The sequence below is a fragment of the Sphaeramia orbicularis genome, chromosome 6, assembly GCF_902148855.1.
Source record: "Sphaeramia orbicularis chromosome 6, fSphaOr1.1, whole genome shotgun sequence".
In the NCBI taxonomy this organism is placed as follows: Eukaryota; Metazoa; Chordata; class Actinopteri; order Kurtiformes; family Apogonidae; genus Sphaeramia; species Sphaeramia orbicularis.
Window position 1 is genome coordinate 39892522 of NC_043962.1, and position 22345 is coordinate 39914866.

Consider the following 22345-nt stretch of genomic DNA (forward strand, 5'->3'; position numbering starts at 1 on the left):
ATGTCCTCTAAAATTAACCTTTATTTACAACATAGTATAGCAAACTATTACATGATCAAAAACAAATTAATTTTAGCAAAAATAAAAAAAAAAGTCTCTGTTTTGAATGTCTGGGGTTGCCAGAAATTTGTGATGTAAAAATGGGGTCACAAGCCAAAAAAGGTTGGGAACCACTGTATTAACCCATAAAGACCCAATGCTACTTTTGAAGCAGTTCCCAAATGAATTTTTCCTCTATTTTTAACCTTGACTTATTACCATTTATTGTAATAGTATGCTCTGTATTTTGCAGTTTTAAGTAAAAATCACCTATTTTCTTACATTTAATATACTGATCATGTATATGTCTTTTTCAGTAAAATCTATCATTAATTGAACATAAACCAAGTGTCTCCATCCACTGTCATTTATCAAACTCTATGGGTTTTACCGGCGAATCAATGTTGAAGAAGATGATGGTGTTTCCATGGTAACAAGGGACCCTCTGAATGTCCAAATGGGTCATATCTGATGACCATGAAAAGATGATAAACTACATTTTACACCAATTATTTACATGTATTGATAGGATCAGTGGATCAACAGGTATTAAACAGTGAATGATTTTGGTCACCAGTGGAGGTTTGGGTCTTTATGGGTTAATATTATCAACTCTATAATTATAGTAGTGGTGAAAAGTATTAGAACACCTGATAGATCTGAAAATATTGACTTTTTTGCCTCCAAAACATGATTAAATTTCACAATGAAATCATAATAAGTTTAGAGGGAAAAACACCCTATTCGTTGGAGCTGTGAACATCTGCCATGTGAGTCTGGGTTCACACTACTGGACAAAAAGTTTGGACACCACTAGCTTAACCATTAATGTGTTAGATTTTCAAAGTGTGTATGTAGAATAAAACAAAACAAAACATATACCCACTGTGATGTTCTTATCTGAAAAATAAACAAAAATTATACATATGTAGTTGAGCAAGAAGTCCATTATTTGTCTCTGAGATGTTGTGGAGTAAAAGAATAAAAGTAGCATAAAATAAGAAGATAAAAAGAGATATTTAAGTAAAATGTGAGTATCTAAAAATGTTTGGGCCTTTATTTACACTTCCACTGCCTAGGTCTTACTGAACCAAACAGAACTAAACATGCCTTAAATAAAGTATTCTGGTTTCTTCTCCTCTATAGTGCTCTATTTATGCCAAATATTAACAACCGTATGTTATTTTGGGAGCAACAAATTTTCATATTTCTTAAAATAGCTGGACAAAAACAAACAATCAGGGTGCAGCGTATGGCCTTTCTGATTTTTTTTTTCTGTTTTTTTTTTTTAAACATATTGATCTTTTTAATTTACATTTTGACTGTTTTGCAGACAAGCAGAATGAACATGGGTGTGACTGTGCTTGACCTCAGCTGTTCTGCAGAAGCAGTGTGGTGCGTTACCGATGTTTTAACCTCCTATCAGAGCTCAGAGGCTTCATATTCCCATATAGGTGTTCATCTTTCCCAGAGCGTCACACACCGTGGTGAGGTCACTGCGGAGGTCCTGGACCACGTTCTCGATGCTCCTGGTGTCTTTGAGCAGGTCGATGCTCTGGGTGTATGGGTTGTAATACACAGAGAACGGCCGCTTTATTGTCTTGGCGAACTCCCTGTCAGGGTCAAAAGTCAAAGAAAATACGATGTTGGTAATTTACACTGGAAAAAATAGTCACTCTAAAAATATGATTAGGTTCGGAAAGAGCTGTGGGAAGACTGGAATGAAAAATATGACCAGAGCCAAGCTTCATAACACCATAGAAAAAGATCTATAAATGATGATGATGATGATGATTATTATTATCATTACTGTTATTATTATTCGTTCATTTTTTATTTTTCTCCCTCTGCCACTTTAAACTGGGATTTGACCCCCTTAACATGCTCAAAAACTCACCAAATTTGGCACGAATGTCACGTCCAGCGAAAAATTGGATAAAATGTAAAAATTAACCCCATAGGTGCCAAAATGAGCTCTCTAGTGCCCCCTAGATACACAAAAACGGCCCTAGCAGTCAGTAGGAATGCCATAGGAACATGAAACAAACGCCAAAATTTTTGTCTCGAGACCGACAAATCATACGCTGACACCCATGAGCTAACTCCAACAGGAAGTTCAGAATTTGCCTTTCAAAATAAAATGCTCACATTGCAAACTTCCAGTAGGAATGTCACAGACACACGAAACCAATGCCAAAAGTTTCATCTCATCGAGCCTCAAACATCGTACACTGACACCTATGAGCTAACTCCAACAGGAAGTTCGCAATATGCCTTTCAAAATAAAACCTCAAAACGAAACTGGTTATTGTTATTATTATTATTATTATCATCATCACTTTATTACTTTATTAGTGGTAGTACTTGTTTTTTGATCAATGTTATTTTTTTTTAATCAAGTCTTTCAAACATACAGAAAAAGTAAGACAAACACTGAAACATATGCAAAGGCATAAGACACCACAAAAAACAAACAAAAAAAAAAAGGTTCAACTATGTAATTACCCAGTCATTCTGTACACAGCTCACATTATCCAGAGTCAAGGTGCATTGTCAGCTGTTCTACATAAGAAATAAAAGGATGCCATACCACATCAAACTCCACCATTGATCCATTCAGTGTGTATCTAATCTTTTTAATCTTAAGGAAAAACATGACATCACATATGAATCTGCCAAAGGAGGGGGGTTCATCATTCTTCCAGTTTAAAAGAATGAGTCACCGTGCTAAAAGGGAAGAGTAGGCCATACTATTTAATTGTGGCCTTTGTACGTAGAGGGAGGTCTTCTAATGGTACACCAAAAAGTCCCATAAAAGGACCTGAAATTGCTGAATACACTTCAGTACTTTATTAATTACTATTTATTTCTACTAGTACTTTCTGATGCACAGTTACCTGATTTTTCACTACTATTTTTTTTAGCTATTGTCGTGACTGTTATTGTTTCCTTTTTTCTTGTAATTCTTCTTATATGTATACATTCGGTGTTGTGCTGCTCCTGGAACCTTTATTTTCTGAGGTCTCTGACCAAGGGATTAATAAAGTTCAATCTAATCTAATCTAATCTAATCTAATCTAATCTCTAAAAAGACAAAATGTTCTATTTAAAACAGGGGTCCCAAACTCATTTTCTTTCAGGGGCCAGGTTCAGCCCGATTTGATCTCCAGTGGGCCAGACCAATAAATAATAGCATAATAACCTATAAATAATGACAACTCCAAATTTTGGTCTTCGTTTTAGTGTGAAAAAAACCCCATTTAATTATGAAAATACTTACTTTTGAAACTATCCAAACAAAAAAATGTGAATAACCTGAAAAAAACACAATTTCTTTAAAAAAATAAGTGCAATTTTAACAATAATGTGCCTCAACTTATCATTTATACATGTGTATTACAGATCAGATCTACAAAGACACTAGACACTGAGTAACAGGCAGAAAATTGTTAAAATTGTTCTTAATTTTCTTTAGACATTTCAGGTTTTTCATATTTGTTCAGGTTGTTCACATTTTATCGTTAGGGGATAGTTTGTAAATGTAAATATTTTCATAATTTAATGTTATTTTTTGCACTAAAACAAAAACAAAAATTTGAAGTTGTCATTATTTATAGGCATAATGTAATATTTTTTTCACATCATACTGAGAAGAAAATATGGAGTCATTATTTTTTGTAGGTTATTATGCTATTATTTTACAGGAGATCATATTGGTCTGTATGTGGAACCTGAACTACAATGACTTCGACAGCCTTGACTGTGGAATTTTAGCACTTTGCAAATTCATCCCATGGGCCAGATTGGACCCTTTGGCCCCTGGGCCGCATGTTTGAGACCCCTGATTTTAAACATTAAAATCACTTGTCTCTTGGCACATTTTCTGTTTTTAACACAAAACAGAAACAGTGTGTGTGTGTGTGTGTGTGTGTGTGTGTGTGTCTGATGGGGAGGCTTTTTATGAAACTATAAATACAACTGTGACACAATAAACTCTTCTGAGTGTGTATATTTTTATGTTGAAGAACACTATTCTGAAGTTGTTTCACAATTTGTTGACTCAGTTTGTCTCTGAGTGGTGTTTAGCTAGTGGTTGGGTCTCTTGTCTACACATAAACACCATTTTAGGTCACAAGAACTAATGCCATGTCTACACTAATGCAGATATTTTGTTAAAACTAACATTTTTCTCTGCGTTTTGACCTCTCATCCACATGTAAAGGATGCTTTAGGACACAGAAATGGAGATTTTTAAACAGTTTTCCAAAGTGATGCTTTTTTAAGACTCCAGTTTGTATCTGTGTGTTCAGGGTAAACAGATAGACTGGAAAATGAGGACTTCACCCTCTATTTTACTCATGTCTATTATTGTTTTGTGCAATGCAGAAGCTGCTGAAACATCAAATCCATGAGTATAAATCAGTGTATGAGCTGCAGTAGATTGATCGATACCTTTGGGAAATAAACCGACAAAATGTATAAAATTAATTGACATCCAAACCAACACTTAAAGTAACTTAAGTTTCCAGCTAAACTTGTTGCTGTTCACCTTCATGACAGGTTAAAGTGTCTGCATCTGCTATGGCCAGTGTTTTCTGTGGTGTCTGCAGTTTTATCTCAAACAGAAAGCAGTTAGTTCAAGCCTTTGTACTAGTTTGTAGTTGTTTTTGTGTTGTCGAATGAACAGAGACATTTTGTAAAATGAAGTTCACGTAGACAGAACTTTTTTTTTCTTAACCCTTTATCGGGCAAGAGACTATTTATGGTCATTTCCACATGCATTACAAGACAGTGACAGCCCCAGTTCCAGTGAGGACAGGTCCAATGTGGTCTACAGGGTCTGTAATGTCCACCTCTGCATGAACAGTGAGTGTACCTGCTTTGTTAGGTACCATGAAGTAATGGTACTAATGTAAGGAATGATGTTCAAAGGGAGAATGTGGATGTGGACAGGGGTCTGGATCAGCACTTATGTTGTTGTAATAGTCTAAAAGTGATTTTCTTTTCACCATACATGCATTTTTCTTGTATTTTTTCTAAACATTTCTGGGATTTTTTTTCTTTCTTTGCCGTTTACGGGTAAGGAACCAAATATGGTAACGTTACTGACCTTGATTTTCTTCATGAAAATAGAAAAATTTTAAAAATTCACAAAAGTAATAAAGTCTTGTTATGCCCTCCAATAACACACTAAGGTTGAAATTTGGAATTTCAGAGTATTTCTATGAGTGCCCTATAAAGGGTTCAATGGAGGGAGAAAACATCCACGTTTCTGTGGTCAGGATATAAGGTGCTCTCTTTATACCTAATAATGTTACTGAACTTTAGCCAATTAAAGTAAAGTATCAGCTGCAAAATGTTTTACTGTTTTTTTTTCTTCAGAGCTACTTAGTTTTTCAGCATATTATTTATATTTATTTAGCTTCATATTTGTATTTATTTAGCTTCTTGGAGACATGTTGCTGCCAATAAAGTCAAAACTACATTTTTTTTCTTAAAATGATACACTTACTCAGATTAAATAGTTTATTTGTTTTATGTATATGTTCTATTATGTATAAAATATATTTATAAGATTTGCATTGACACAGCGTCCAAAGTTTTTGGAGTTTAAATATCACTTTTTACTTCACTAAAATGTTTGAAAAATTTAGGACAACTGAAATAGTTTAGTTTCTCTGTGAATTTCTCTGTGACCAGCTGAATGTTGCGGTAGTGACAAGAGAAAGGTTTTATCTTTTCGTTTACCGCATCTTCTCCTTGGCCTCCTCGAAGCTCTCAGAGACAAAGTAAACGTCCTGGAAGGTGGTGATGAGACACTCCTGGGTGCAGGTTGTCCGTGGGTCAAACATCTTCACACATGCCTTATCGGACAGGGCATGCTGGGAAAACAGAAATGGAATGGATGGGTGAGAGGTTGAACACAGAACTGAGATGTTTAACTGAGTAACAGCTCAGTCACTTGCTAAAAAAATTATGTAGCATTAGGAGATAATTTCAATGAATAAAACCTTCTCACATGTAAGTTTGCATTGAGGATTAACCAAGAAATGTGAACACAAAAACTATATTTATTAAAACGCTTGAAAAAAGTGGAATATTTGATAAAAATAGTGTCTTTTACCCTCAGCTCTCCAATGGAGGACAGTAAACCGGCTCCATAAGCTCTGAGCTGACCGTCCTGTTTGCAGAGGCCGAACTCGATAGTGAAGAAGTAACACTGTTCAGAACACACACACAGCACTTATCAGTTTGTGTTTATTGTTACACATACATTTATCCTCTTTTCCTTTCTGATTGGAACAAATCAACGTCAGATGACAGATTCGTCTAATGCAGGGGTGTCAAACTTATTCTAGTTCAGGGGCCACACACAGCCTAATATGATGGCAAGTGGGACCAGTAAAATAAGAAGTTAAGAATCTATAACTAAAGTCAACTCCAAAGTTTTCTCTGTTTTAGAGTGAAAAAAGTAAAATCCCTTTCTGAAAATCTTTACATATATAAACTATATTTGAACACAGGATGAGCAGATACGAACAACCTGAAAAATAAGTGCAATTTTAACAATATTATGCCTTAGCTTATCCTTTACACATGTGCATTACAACTTACAGATCATAATGGATCTACAAAGGCACAAAACATTTAACAACAGGCATAATATTGTTAAAATTCCACTTGTCTTAAGACATTTTGTGTTGTGCATATTTTTTCAGGTTATTCATGTTTTTTGTGCAAGAATTGTTTATACATGTAAGCATTTTCCTGTGATTCCCCGTGTGCTTGTATGTAATGCAAGGCACAGGTGACTATTGTTCATCACATTTTTATTATTATTATTATTATTATTATTATTACCTCCGCCAAGGAGGTTATGTTTTTGTCGGCGTTGGTTTGTCTGTTTGTCTCTCTGTCTGTGTGCAAGATAACTCAAAAAGTTATGGAAGGATTTGGATGAAAAGTTCAGGAAATGTTGATACTGGCACAAGGAACAAATGATTACATTTTGGTGGTGATCAGGGGTGGGGGGGGTGGGGGTGGGGCACTGATCGGCCTTGGCGGAGGTCTGTGCTGTCTTGTCTAGAAAAGCACTAGTAGAGTGCAGACCTCCGCCAAGGCCGATCAGTGCCCCACCCCCACCCCCCCACCCCCGATCACCACCAAAATGTAATCATTTGTTCCTTGTGCCAGTATCAACATTTCCTGAAATTTTCATCCAAATCCGGGGCACTGATCTGCCTTGGCGGAGGTCTGTGCTCTCTGAGTGCTTCTAGTCTATTTATTTATTTATTTACTTACTTATTTATTAATTACAGTAAAACAAGATCCACTTCAGATTGAATTGAGCTGTATGTGAACCCTGAACTAAAATGATTTTAACACTCTTAAATGTTAATATATTCAGTGTAATTTTTACACCATAATTTCACAAATTCCTCCCTGCTCTAATCTATTGATACTACCTTTATTTTATGTATTGTATTTTCTTCTTATTTAAGCTGATCTTCCTCTCATTTATGTTTATCTAAAAGTCCAACTTGTCCAGTGTCTCTGTATGACTTTTCAAATGATAAACACAAGGAAAAACTATGTCACAGGATTTCACTCTAAATGCTCTATTGAGATCACCTCTTTTCAAATACTCACCGTGGCCAGTTTCTGAACGTCCTCATCAGACGCTCCCAGAGACGCCAGGCCGATCTCCTGAGAAAACTGAGCGAACTTTGGATCAGCGAGCAGCGGCACATGGCCCAGGAGTTCATGACACGTATCCCTGAAACAAACATATCATCATCATCATCATTTCATTCAGACAGTCCAACAACCAATCAGAAAGCAGGATTTCTACTATTCAACTATTTGGTTTTCATTGCAGACATTATGTAGAGTGTTGTTTGTTCTCAGTTCATGATTAGGATATATTATCACATTTATTAATGATTGCATTTGTAGTAAATATTTAAAGTGCATATAAATATTATTGTTTATATAAAAAAAAAGGTTGATTATGCAAATCTGATTGTGTGTGAGGTGACTAAAAAAGTGTATGTGAATGGTTTGTATGGATGTTTTGTGTTATTGTAAAAATGTAAAAAAGAAAAAAAAACAAAGTGTGTCAACAAAGCAAAGGAAGAGGAATTAATTACCTCCGCCAAGGAGGTTATGTTTTTGCCAGGGTTTGTTTGTTTGTCTGTCTGTCTGTCTGTTTGTCTGTCCGATAGTGTGCAACATAACTCAAAAAGTTATGGACAGATTTGGATGAAATTTTCAGGGTTTGTTGGAAATGGGATAAGGAAGAAATGATTAAATTTTGGTGGTGATCGGGGGTGGGAGGGCCCACGGGGGGGGCCACTGATCAGCCTTGGCGGAGGTCTGCGCTCTCCGAGTGCTTCTAGTTATTAGTTTGTTAAAATGGGGTGGAAGTCTATACGTTATACCTCTTTTCTGGGGTGCCGATAAGGGGGGGTAAACATGACAAATTCATGGGGCCCAGTATTTGTGGGGGTCCCATAGAGCAGTGGAGGGGGTCCAGTGGATACAGACTAGAAGCTGTGAAAATTTCATGTAAGATCTGCTCTAAGAGAGGCGTAGAAGTCGGGAGTCGGACGTTGGAAATATGTTAAGATTCAGTTTCGTTTTCACGCAATCGTGATGTCACGTATGGACCGCTGTTTTTATGTGCACTTCTCATACTGTTACATCATTTTAAGTCCATATGTTCATACTGTTATAGAATAAAACTGAAATGAGGGCAGGTGTACTCACGGCTCAGGTGTATAGAGGGGGTCAGTGCTGTGGCGAATGTACTGGGTGCAGTTAAAGACTCTGTAAGCCAAACCAGCCAGAAAATCCCTGGGAGACAAGTAACCTGCGACTGGACGGACTGTGAAACCAGACCTCTCTGAAACACACAGAAGAGTATTTCCAGGATGTTATCACTGATATACCACACAGAGTCATTTAATAACAGGCAGAGATACAGGGTTTCTCTGGTTTGGGTTCAGGTCAGTGCCAATACAAATATAACCTGTCCAAAGAAAAGTCACACACTCATCCACCATGGCATCATTTCAGTAAGGCTCTACAACATGGGTGTCAAACTCATTTTAGTTCAGGAGCCACACTCAGCTAAATTTGATCTGAAGTGGGCCGAACCAGTAAAATAATAACATAATAACATATAAATAATGTCAACTCCAAACTTTTCTCTATATTTTACAGTGAAACAAGCAAAATTAAACAATGAAAATGTTTACATCTACAAACTGTCCTTTCAAACAATGTGAATAACTTGAACAAACTGAAAGAATAAGTGTAATTTTAACAATATTATTCCTCAGTTTATCATTTCCACATGTACATTATAATGTACAGATCACAGTGGATCTACAAATACGCACAACATTTAGTATCAGGCAGAATGTCGTTAAAATTGCACTTATTTTTCTTAATACATTTCAGGTTCTTCACATTTGTTCACATTTTTTGTGAAATTATACTTTGTTTTAGTGTAAATACATGAAAATATTTACATTTACAAAGAGAAAAATGTGGAGTTGTGAGTAATTTATAGATTATTATGATAGCATTTTACTGGTCTGACCCACTGGAGATTGAATTGGTCTGCATGTGGAACCTGAACTAAAATAATTGTTTATTTTTTGTATCTATTTTTGTATTTCACAAATTCATCCCAAGGGCCGGACTGGACCCTTTGGCGGGCCGGATTTGGCCCCCGGGATGCATGTTTGACACCTGTGCTCTATAACATCACAACATTTATTTCTGTCCATAGTTGCATTCATTTTTATCCCAGATCTTGTAATGATGATGGGAGGATCAGACCACTGTGGAACCTCATCTCCATCACATCCCAAAGATCTTCACGTTATGGACTTTATGGACACATTACATTGCTGAACCTACTGACCTATGACAGCAACCCCAGACCATAACACTGCTCCCATAGGCTTGTACTGTAAGCACTAAGCATGATGGGTAATCACTTCATCCACCTCTCTTCTCACTCTGAGGCTCCCATCACTCTGGATCAGGGTCAGTCTGGACTCATCAGACCACATGACCTTCTCCCACTGAAACACAGTCCAATCTGTATCTGTTTAGTTGACTATTTCCATATACTGTTCTGTATAAGACGTAGCATGTATTGTTTGTATACGACTCTAAAAGGGTAAAAAGTGAAAAGGTTAAAAGTTAAAAGTGAATTTGCCTTATTATCCCTGTAGGGAAATTCAGTCTCTGCATTTTACCCATCCTAATAAAAACACAGCACCTAGCATTAGGATTAGCATCAGCATTAGCACATAGGATACATTAGAACCAACTCCAGACCTTCATCAACACCATGGTCAGTAGAATGAACCTAAATGAGCCTGTTTTTAATGTGGGGAAAACCGGAGGAAACCCACCCACACAGAAAGTCGAATCCAAAACCTTCCTGCTATGAGTCTATAATTACACAGTAACTAAAACCAAATATGATTCTGAAAACACCAATTTAATCAGTCAAAGTAACTGATAAAAATGTACTTTCCAGGTTGAATTATGGTTATAATTTAAAGGAGTGATATTTAGCTTTTTTTTTTTTTAAATGGAATTATGCATTTTAAAACATTTCCCTGTGCTCTACAGGAACTGTAAATGCTCTGCTTGGGTCTGAATTCTTCATTCATTCAGCTCCACAGGTCCATCTTTAACCCTTTCAGACTAATGACAACAGAAAGGTTCTTTTGAGTGCTGGCCCTTTAAATGCAAATGAGCCACTTCAGGCCCCACCCCCTCCAGGTTGCTGACTGTGCTGCTCTGTCCCGCTCACCCAACAACTGAACATTTTAGGTAATCGGCTCGAAGTTTGGACATATTTTCAGTATGGACTACAACCACTGCTGCTGACAAACAATTATTTTGTACTCAGAGAAATGTTCACCAGAAGTCTTGACCTTATATGTGCAAATGTCATGACATAACTAGTTATAAGATGTAACAAGTTAAGAAGGAATTAAAACGGGTTGTAGAAATCCACTTGATTTTTGCCAGAATGAATATAAAGATACTGTTGCAGCACCTGGAGAGTTTAAATTCAATTTTTTTGGAACTATTAGGGTCCAAATACACAAATAAATGAACCAAAGACTAATAAAAGTGGGTTTAGCAAAATATGACCCCTTTGAAGTGTTTAGGGTATATTTTTCCCTTACTGCACTGGTGGTAGATGATAGTAACTTTACTTTATTATTTCACTATATTAACTATGTTACTTGACTATATTATTATCATTTTAAAACAGAAATATTAGAATCAACAAATAAAGCATAATATTAAAAAATTAAGTCAAAAGAGCACAGCTGAAGCAGTAGTTTTCAACCATTGTACAATGTAAAGTGTACACTGGTTTTACTGAAAGTTAAAGAGGTCATGTGACAAGTCTGTCATTCATGGGGGTGGGGGTGGGGGGGGGCAGCTGAATGTGGAAGTGAAACCTCTTAGAAACAGTGAGACGTCCTCCAGCTGTGGGATGTTGTCCTCTCTGTATCCACAGTGTTTGGTCAACAACGGCAGGTTTTTCAGATATTCACGGCAGGCGTGGGTCGGGTACAGTTTAGTCAACTCTCTGAAGACCACGCCCCACGTCTTGATCTCCTCAAGGGTGTACTCGATACGGGGGATGGGCTGTCCACTGTGAACAATGAATAATAAATAAATAAACAAGAAAAAAATGCATATGAGAAAACATTGTCACTAACTGAAAAAAAATAGGGCTTAAAACATAACTATCTGGGTAGTGTTTACAAAATGAACGAAGAATGATAGAAAATATGTTTTATGATCTCATCTTTGTCCATTTATTTCATATATAAGATACTCTGACTCACATATTCCCCATAGTTGTCATTTACTGATAGTTATTTGTCAGTTTTGAGTGAATAGATCTCTTAAAACTACATATTACATTATTAATCATCATTACTATTATTATTATTATTGTTACTATTATTATTATTATATTGATATTCGTACATAATAATAATCGCTATGTAGTGATCATAAGGAATAATAATTGGGGGTAGGGGTATATATGTTTTTACTTCTTCCTACTCCTTTTCGAACATGTATAATTCCATTTCATTCGTTTTCTTTATATTATTATTATTATTATTATTACTACATTTATGTATTTATTTATTGTTTATTTATTTATTGTGGTTTGTTTGCTTATCAATCATTTATGTATTAGTACTTATATTTTGCTGGTTGATTTTTGTTTTTATTTCACTGTCTACATGTTCGAAATAAAGATTTCATTCATTCATTCATTCATTCATTCACTCATTCGTTTTTTCTGACACTGGTACAAAGCCTGAAACGAACAATGAAACTACTGTAAGTATTTTTCTTTTTTGATTTGATCTTTGTGGACTTTTTTTTTTTTTTTTACTTTTTATTATTAATGTTAATAAAGTGTAGTAAACTAGAAGGATTCACAAGGGTGAAGTAAAACAAAGCATTTTCAAACAAAAAAACTGAACTAGTAAACCCACGCTGAAACACACTTTATACCCTTTTCCCCACATCTTTGTGCTGATAAATCATAAAAAAAAAAAACTGTTTAAAATGAGTCACATTACTGCATTTGAAGGCATTATCCATTTAGTATTACTGCAAATTATTCTAAAATATATTTTCAAAGCCCTGAGCCCTAGTAGTTTAGGCTATAAATCAAGTCTTTAAAAAAAACACAAACAACAGTGACACTTACAATTTATAATTCATGGCCACTTCCACAAAGTATTTCCTCCGCTGCCTGTAAACGTTATCCTTAAAACCCTGAAAAATGAAAGAAATCATGAAGTCAGCTGAAGCCAAAACATGATATATATTCAATAAAACAGTGATAAATGTCTTTTTTTTTTTGTTTAAACATGACAGATGTTTTTCTACACACAAGTCTATTTGTCACTGTTTGTTCTGTGACAATGATCAGTTTTAATGAGCTTTAAAAAAAAAAACAAAAAAAAAAAACATCATGTTAAGTAAAGACACGAAGGACAGACATAAAAAATGGAATTACAAAAGTTTTCAGGTTTCTGTCAGATGTAGTTTCTTTCTTTCTGTATTTTTTTTTTGTCCACTTGTGTATCTCAAACCATGTCCTAGTAAATACATGGTTGTGATTGGTTGAGCCTAAAGCCACTGGAGGGGTGATCAGTTTGGTTCTGGGGATAATAATAAATGCATCTCCAGGAAACTTCCTTCCATATCTGTATCCTAATCATCATTTAGTTCCTTCTCCCACTTCCATCTTACATATTTAGTTTCATGTTTGACCCTAATGCAATCATTTCATTGTGAACACAAAGGCTCTTTTAGTTGCTTGTTTTGTTATGTGTTAGTTTGTTTGTTGTTTTGTTATTGTACATGTCCTCTTGGGTTCAGTCTCAGTGTTTTTTTTTTTTTTTTTTTTTATTTCTGGTCTTTACCCTGGTCTTAACAGATCAGGATTGTGCGTCTGCTACAAGTTGAAGAGTTTTTCTGCCCTCTAGTGGCAAAACACTAATGAAATTCAACTTTAATTGAGCTTTAATTAAAAAATAAAAACATACAGTCGTGGAAAAAATGACTAGACCATCAAAAGTCATTAAAAAGTATGATTATGCAATCAAACAGTAACTCCTGTGTGTATCATGTGACTAAAACAGACCGAAACGGAAACATGGAATGCCTAAAAGCACTGTTTTTGGCAGAGATATTGATGTAAGAACTGAAATGATTTTGGTTATTATCAAGAAAACATGGAAAATGGTTAGATATCAGCTCTGAAATGAAAATGAAACTCTTATGAGCTATTTTTGTTATTATTATATTTGTCCAAACAAATGTACCTTTAGTTGTACCAGGCATTAAAATGAACAAGAAATTGAAGAAAACAAGGTGTGGTCTAATAATTTTTTCCACAACCATATATTACTGTTTTTCTGTATTACTGAAATATTAAACTGCAAATATTAAGTGGCCTGAACCCATTGATTGAAACACTATCTCTTTGGGGAAAACTCACATTTTAACTCAGTGAAACACATTTATTTACCCGCTCCACCACAGATGTCATATTATATACTGAAAATACATTAGTTGTTACTGTACATTTCCTTATTGTAGGATTTCCACGCTGCAACATAAATATTGATTCATTCAAATCCCTGATCCATCCAGACAATGCCGTTAGAGTGAAACACTGGTCTGAATGATTAAAAACCTGAATCACTTGTTGACTTTGACATTATACTTACATTTATAGGGTACTCAAATGCGCCTGTGCCTCTTTGTTTTTCTCTCAATGTATTTAACTGAACGCAGGTGCTGAAGCCACAGTTATTCAACATGATTATAGTTTGTAATGTAATAACTGTGTTACTTCTACTGACTATATTATTACACAAAAGCTCAGTGTGTCATCGGTGCTGAGCAAGGTTATTATCGTCAACGAAAACTAACGAAAGGATGAAAACTAGAACTGATGAAAAAACATTTTCGTTAACTGAAATAAATAAGAACTATAATTAAAAGAAAAAAATGATAACTAACTGAAACTGTATTGTGTGCTTACAAAACTAACTAAAACGGATAAAAATTATGGATAAAATTCCCTTAGTTTTCGTCTTTGTCAATGACGGACTGATATGAAATCGATATATTTCCCTCGAGCAATTTTAGCTGCTGGCACCATATGACAGTTAACAGTTCGTCACTTTTCGTCACTTGTGGTTTCCAGTCGTCTTCTGGTCCCCACTCTTCCTGGAAACATGGAGACTAAAGTTGGGAAAAAGCAGCAGAGTCCTGTCTGGGATTTATTTGGATATGACGGTGAAGAAGATAAAAGATATGACAAAACTAAAACTAAATTAAACTAAGCATTTAGAAAATAACAAAAACTAATAAAAACTAGCAAACCTCCTCTAAAAACGAATTAAAACTAACTGAATTAGAGGAAAAAAAAAAGTCAAAACTAAAGTATAATGAAAAATCCAAAACTATTATAACCTTAGTGCTGAGTAGTGTTTGATTTGAAAATATTTAGATTTTGATCCCAGGTTTTTTCACTCAGCTGTGTGATTTTGTGAACGTATTTTGAAAGTTGTGTTTTGTGATTACATTTTAAAGTGAAGGAAAAAATGCGGCATAAACTCACAGGATGATCTGCGTCCAGCTCAGATCCGTACATCAGCACTCTGTGAGAACACTGATCTAACTCGGAGATTTTCATCGGGAACCATGGAACGTCTTCTCCATCTGATGTTACGCAAGATAATTAAGAACCAGTCAAAAAGTGCAGTTTATTGTTGCAAATTTTCAGATTTTACATCCCAAATGTTTACCAATGACAACATTTACGGACTCCATGGGCTTTATGCGCAGCCCCACTACTTCCTGAACTTCAGGCAGCTCCTTTATTTTATGTCTGTCATTATTGGACACACTGATTAATCCAGGTGTGTCTGACCACAGTAGTCACAACAGGAAGTAACAGACACACCTGGATTAACCCTCTGGTATCCCGTCCAGCAAGGCCCTTATTAAGCACCAAGTGTGCCTTTTTGGCACACTTGTAGAATAATGTCAAAAAAATTTTCATACAGTTTGTTTTTAATTCTTTTACACTTTTTTTCTATTTCATCAACTTGAGCGGTAAATAAAAATACCAAATACTCACTAATTGTCACATTTTTTTAACCCTTTAAATGCTGTGTTTGTAATGTAAACAAACCGTTTTTTGGGATGCAAAAAACACAAAAAATGAATTTTTTTCAATATACTACATAAAAAGTGGATCACATATTATTTGATTTTTGCAGCCTGGCATATGTCAATAATTAACAGCAACATCGGTTAATTTGCATTATTATTTTTTGTGCTAGGTCAAATGTTCAAAAATACTAGCATCTGTCACCAAGTGTGCCAAAAATGCACACCTTTAAATCAAACTATTACATATTACATATTGATTTATTTTTCTGCTCTAATTTGATTTTATTTTTGTAAATCAAGGTCAGCCCTAATCATACATTTCAAATGGAAGAAATAGTGCGTTTTATACACACTTGGGAGACAGATGTTAGTCTTGTAATTTTCTTTTGTTTAAAATGTGCACATTTTAGTTGATGGCCAGAATTTTAAAGATCATGCAAAAATGAACAACTTTTGAATTCTAACCTTATTTAAATTGTGAAAAATAATATGAAATTTTTTAACACGAAATGCAAAGTGTGCCTAAAAGGCGCACCCGGATACTGGAGGGTTAATCAGTGTGTCCAACAATGACAGACAGGAAATAAAGGAGCTGCCAGAAGTTCAGGAAGTAGTGGGGCTGTGCATCGAGCCCATTAGGGTCAGCAAAAAGGTTCAGCTTGTAATGTAATAGAACTAATCAGAAATATTTTAAGTTCAAGTTTGGAGCTAAAAATTAAGATTTTGCCAACCTGTGTAAGAAAAGACTGTATTTGTAAAAGGAAAAATATTTTGTGCACATATAAGAAAAAAAAAAAAGATTCTAAATTGCGAGTGTGACTTTGACGGTTTATTCTTCACAACATTGATCACTGAGTTTTACATGTAATCTATTTGTTTCCGTACACAGATGTTGACTTTTTCAGTGTTTTAGTTTATTTTACGTTTGCAAATATCGGTTGTCTGTCACAAAGTTCAGAAATATTCAGAAACAAAGCTCCAAAACCAAAATCCAAAACCCCTCAACAACAGCTCATAAACTTCAATATGACCCAGAGATTTTTAACCCTTTCATGCATAGTGGTCACTACAGTGGACAGCTGCTCTCTTGTATATTCATGGATTTTGTTGCTTTAGTTTCATATTAGCCAACACAGTGGACGCTCACTCTGCAAAAATCTAACTCTGACCAAGTGTATTTTTCTCATTTCTACTCCAAATATCTCATCACACTTAAAATAAGGCAGAATCACCTAAAGAGGAACTTTTCAGTGAGATATAAAAACTTATTTTTAGACAGCAGATCTGCAAAATCTTATTTCAAGAAATCTTACCAAGATAACTTTCACTTGTTCCGTTGGCAGATTTTTTTGCTTGAATTAAACAAAAAAAAAATGTTCCTCTTTAGCTGATTATGTCTTATTTTAAGTGTGAGCATATATTTTGACCAGAAATGAGGAAAATACACTTGGTAAGATTTAGATTTTTGAAGTACGTGCACCATCCCATACACTGCAATTCATACTGTTACTGTAACTTTCCTGTTCTTGATAAACCTGATCTGCACTAACATGTTTTGAGTATAAATCAGTTGCTTGTTATTGTTATTAAACTGTAATTAACAGGTTTTTGTGGGTTTTTTTTTTTTTTGCATATTATCTCCATGAAATGAGTAATGACTAGTATTAGTGTATGTTAAAATGTGAGAAAACATCAGATTAGCAGCATTAAAAATGTTTTAATTTCATAGTTTTCACACAGTCTATCAGTAAATACATTTCTTTGCTTCAAAAATAAAATGCATGGTGTCCAGCTGAGAGGACATTTTTGCAAGTCCATGAAAAATGGGTTCATAAAAACAATTTCAATCGCATCGTTTTATTAATGCCTTGACAAATAAAAACACTCAGGAAAAAAAAATCTTGATTAAGGCTCTCATAATTCATGCATGAAAAGGTTAATTTAATTTATTAATAATTATTATTTTATTTGATTTAATTTTATGTATTGTTGCAGGTGACCCATACCTGCCTCAGCAGACCAGGCGTTGATGGGCGTGTTGAAGGAGATGATGCTGACGTGATCCTTGAGGTGCTGCAGCAGCTCATTGAACTCCTTTTTGCTGCAGCTGCAGTCGGCATAGATCTCCACCTCATTAAGGACACGCTTGGACATCCGAGACTCGATGTGGTTCAGGTTGACTCGACGTTCCTGATAGAGAGGAGAGGAAACGAGAAGACAAAGAATAAAAGGAAAGGAAAGAAGACAGAAAGCAAATTAGTCAGTAGTAAAGATGGAACAGGTAAGAGTAAATGTCAGATCAGACAAGAAAAATAGTGCAAAAAAAAATGTAAAGTTCATAGAGTCTCTGAAATTTATCAAACCTGAAAAAGTCTTAGAGCTTTGACCAGACAGCCCACTTCATTCTTCAGAGAAAACACCACCGCAGTCCTCCCCGCCTCCTCATCGTTCTCTTTATCTGGTTTCTCATTGATGGGACAGAAGGACGGACGCCTCGACTGAACAGCAAACAACAATAACAGCCACAGAAAAACACAACAAAAGGTTTATGATCACCACAAATACACTCTACGTCTAAATAAACATTATGACCTGCTGTCAAAACTCCTCTTATTTATATAAAATGTACACACACTCATATCTTATTCCAGTTTCTGTTTTAATTCTACACACATTCAACAAAATATAGAAACATTACCATGTTTCCTACACTTCTTCAGTAGTCATCTTCATGTTTAGGAAGTTGGGCTTAGATATAGGAGTGTAAGAAAATATCGGTTCGGCAATATATTGCAATATTTCATTTCACAATACTGCATCGATATTAAAAAGTACTGTATCGATATTTTTAGGTATTTATTCAAATGCAGATATTGTGGATGTTCATTTTTGTTTGTCTTTTTTGTTTATATTTTATTTATTATTATTTAACACACTTTTATTAAATAATGTTCATTCCTTTGTTGGGATTGCACAAAAATAATGTTATGTTAGTTCTGAACTAATGGAATATGAACATTTCAACAGGACCTTAAACTGTAATGTCTGTAAAACAATTTAAGTTTTAACACAGGAAAATTTTGTGATATAGCATTATATCCTGTTCTGATCAAGTAAAAATGATTTTAGTATTTGTGCATATTCCTGGTGTAATTCAATTCTTCAAGGAAACAATCATTTAAAAAAGAAACAAACAAAAAAAATTGCCTTTTTAACAGTATTATGATATAACGTGATATATTGTTTTGTGATCATAGTATTGTGATTTGTATCGTATCGCCAGATTATTGCCAATACACACCCCTACTTATATATAGGTTTATATATACAATATATGGAAATATACTGTATGATGGAAACCCAGTAGTGTATGGTTTAGGTTAGGACATCAACTCTATGTGCAAGTTTGTTTCTGACAATTGAAAAAGATGTTGGAGTCACTTAATGCTATAAGAATGAAAAGGTCTGTCATAATTGTTACCCAAGTGATCACTTATGATTGTCTGACTCTCAACAGGATCACCAAAAAAAAAAAAAAAAAAAAAAATCCTGCACAGATTTTCACTATTGTAATTCACATTTTGGAGCAGATTCAGTCTGCTTTAATAACTGGACTTGACTAAGGTATGAGCTCTCTGAGCACTCTTCTCTGTATGTTTTATAAATGACTTATATTCAGAACATTTGCCCAAGTAATATTATTCAAAGACATAGTATGTTATTTCTACTGTTAGGGTAGAAATAACATATCATGACTTCGATAAATAATGCAGCGGTAGATGCTGTTGTGAACTACAGTGGGATCATTAGAGTTGTTCTTTTCAACAATGTTACAGGTAAAAATATGTCATCATGGCTAAGTGACAACATCCTGTGTGCAGTTCCATAAATGGCCACTAGAGGCTGTAAAAGCAATTCAACAATATTTAACTGTTTGTTTACAATGTTAAAATGTAGCTGAAATGACTAGTTTACAGACTGGTATAAAAAACATTTTAGTCTCTTTAGTAACAGAATTTACATGTAACTCACCTGTTTAGTTATATTAAAGCATGTGTATTAGAGGGAGTGGCTGCTGTGATTGACAGGTGAGTCTGTCTGCGTCTGTGTGGGCTTTGATTGACAACTACCATCAGCTCCTGTCAGACATTCAGAGACCCTGTTTATTGAAGTAAACACACTTTTCTTCTTCATAATTGTGTTTTCTGAGCATTGTCTTGTCATCTCTTAAAACACAACCATGAGAGCTGCTTATGAGGAAGAAAAGTGTGTTTTTTTTTTTCAATAACCAGAGGTTGTGAAAACATGACAATATTTGACAGTGATCAGCCTCTTCAATGAGTTATGGTCGGTGAAGATACTGCACAAAAGTGAGCACTGGTTTCCAAAAAACAAACACAGTGGTGACAGCTGAGGATTCACAGTTCACTACACTTACTAGATATAATTCAGGTAGAAATCATGTTTACAAATGAGATAATTTTGAAGGAAAATGGGTGCTTCTATGAAACTGGTCCCTTAAAACAGGACATGGGGCTCAAACCAGATATAGACTAATGTTATGAAGCAAGTTTGGAAGCACTCTGAGTCTATTTCAAAAATAAATACTTACTGCGATAAAAGAGAAACTATTTTTCAGATAAACACATTTTTATATTATTTTACATTATATTTATTACAAAAATCCGCATGTAACATAGTCAAAAGGACACGAAAATTACAAGCTACAATTTTTTTTAAAAATATCTCTTTATTCTCTCACAGGTACATTTTGGGAATTGAACTAATTATGCAAAGCAGAGTGTTTCACAAAAATGACTGCTGTTGCAAAATCATTCGCGATTTTTATATGCGTTTAACTGGGCAGGTTCTGCATGTAACACAAGTGGACACGATGGGTTTTATACAAAACCTGGAGACTGCTGATTCATGAAAAACCTGCATGTCTAGATTATAAAAACCACTAGGATCACCAAATTTAACACAGTGTCTTTCTTTATACCAGTATATAAGACCATTTCAAGCCATGTTTTCAAGATCAAATGCATTGACACTTTTTCATGTCCCAATATTGGTCCTATTTTCGGCCTCAATATTTTATTAAAAATTAATTTTGGGATGGTTCAGAGCAAGAGTATAATGTTTTTTGCATTTATCTGAGGTCATCATTGAGAAGTATGTCTAAATTTGTCTTTTATTATTGGGTCTAAAACGCTGGTAAAGTGCCAGGTACCAACATGAACCCAATTTCACAGAAGCACCCACATACACAAGTAACACTGAATATTATGGTTAACTTCTGTAAAGGAAAAGTGAGACCTGGATAACATTCAATAAAATTCCTAATACAGTTTAATTTAAACTGTTGAAAACTAATTAAAACTGTATTTAATAGTCTAGTTGTTTGTAGACATTTTAATGTAGAAGTGTTTGGCATTATATCATTACGTCAGGATAATTCATACAGATGGGTGATGAAGTCAAGGAAAACCCTGGGGGGAGGGGGTTTCTTCAGGGATGATAAGGATTCATTCAATGATTTGATGAAAATAATGTGAATCATTTGTTATGGCCTGAATAGTCTTCAGATCGCAACCAAACTGAAATACAGGAGGTCATGTCCACCAAATTTAGTTAGAATAATGTTCATCCTTCTTGTAGAGACAGAAGAATCAATTTCAAGGAGCAGTTCTGGAATCACATGATGGAGCAACACTTTACTAAGACGCCTCACTTATGTTTACCTTCCCTTTCATTCAGGGGTGTCAGAGTCATTTTAGTTCAGGGGCCACATACATAATACTGTCAACTCCAAATTTTTCTCTTTGTTTTAATGTTAAAAAAAAAAAAAAAAAAAAAAAAAAAAAAAGGAAAATTACACGAAAATGTAATCTAAAGTGGGTAAAAAAATAACATTAAAAAAAAAAAAAAAGGAAAATTACATTTTGAAAATGTTTACATCTACAGACTTTCCTTAAAAATATGAATAACATGAACAACCTGAAATATCTTGATCAAAATGAGTGCAATTTCAACAGTATTATTCCTCAGCTTATCATTTACACAAAACTGTGGAAAAAGAACATAGCGTTGACATGGTTTAAATCACATGGGCCTCAGTTTTACACAGACGGACTTAAAGGCTGGGATCAACACTTGCAGAAGTGTGTTGACCTAGATCAGGGGTAGGCAACCTGTGGCTCCAGGGCCACATTTGGCTCTTGGGCTCTTTTCTAGTGGCTCCATGTGGCTTTGTCAAAAATGTATGGAAAGGAATAACACTAAGGATTTTTTAGATTTATTTATTTATTCACACATTTTGCTATTATTGTCGGAACCATAAAGTTAAAATGATGTTATGCATCTGTAAAAATGTAGACAATACTCCTAATGAATCTAAAAAGAGAAGCAGTAGAAGTAGTAATAGCGCAGTATTTTTTAATTATTTTATGATACTGATGATATTCATCTGTATTCTCCATTGCAAAGAAAGTATTCACATAGCAGTGCATTTTCGCTGCAAAAAAACAATAATAGC

General features: G+C 34.7%; 1 protein-coding gene across 1 annotated transcript in view; it reads right to left on the bottom strand.

Moving 5' to 3' along the window:
- Positions 1 to 529: 529 nt before the first annotated feature.
- The window catches only part of tph2 (tryptophan hydroxylase 2 (tryptophan 5-monooxygenase)), a 38274-nt gene continuing 16458 nt past the window's right edge, over positions 530 to 22345 (bottom strand). Inside the window, exons 3-12 of the mRNA XM_030135582.1 lie at positions 18171 to 18305; positions 17814 to 17997; positions 15251 to 15351; positions 12821 to 12888; positions 11544 to 11740; positions 8809 to 8944; positions 7690 to 7816; positions 6164 to 6259; positions 5788 to 5921; positions 530 to 1652 (exon numbers count right to left, since the gene is read on the bottom strand). Of these exons, the coding sequence (XP_029991442.1) occupies positions 1478 to 1652; positions 5788 to 5921; positions 6164 to 6259; positions 7690 to 7816; positions 8809 to 8944; positions 11544 to 11740; positions 12821 to 12888; positions 15251 to 15351; positions 17814 to 17997; positions 18171 to 18305 (1353 nt within the window). The 3' untranslated portion in view covers positions 530 to 1477. The remainder of the gene's footprint in view (positions 1653 to 5787; positions 5922 to 6163; positions 6260 to 7689; positions 7817 to 8808; positions 8945 to 11543; positions 11741 to 12820; positions 12889 to 15250; positions 15352 to 17813; positions 17998 to 18170; positions 18306 to 22345) is intronic.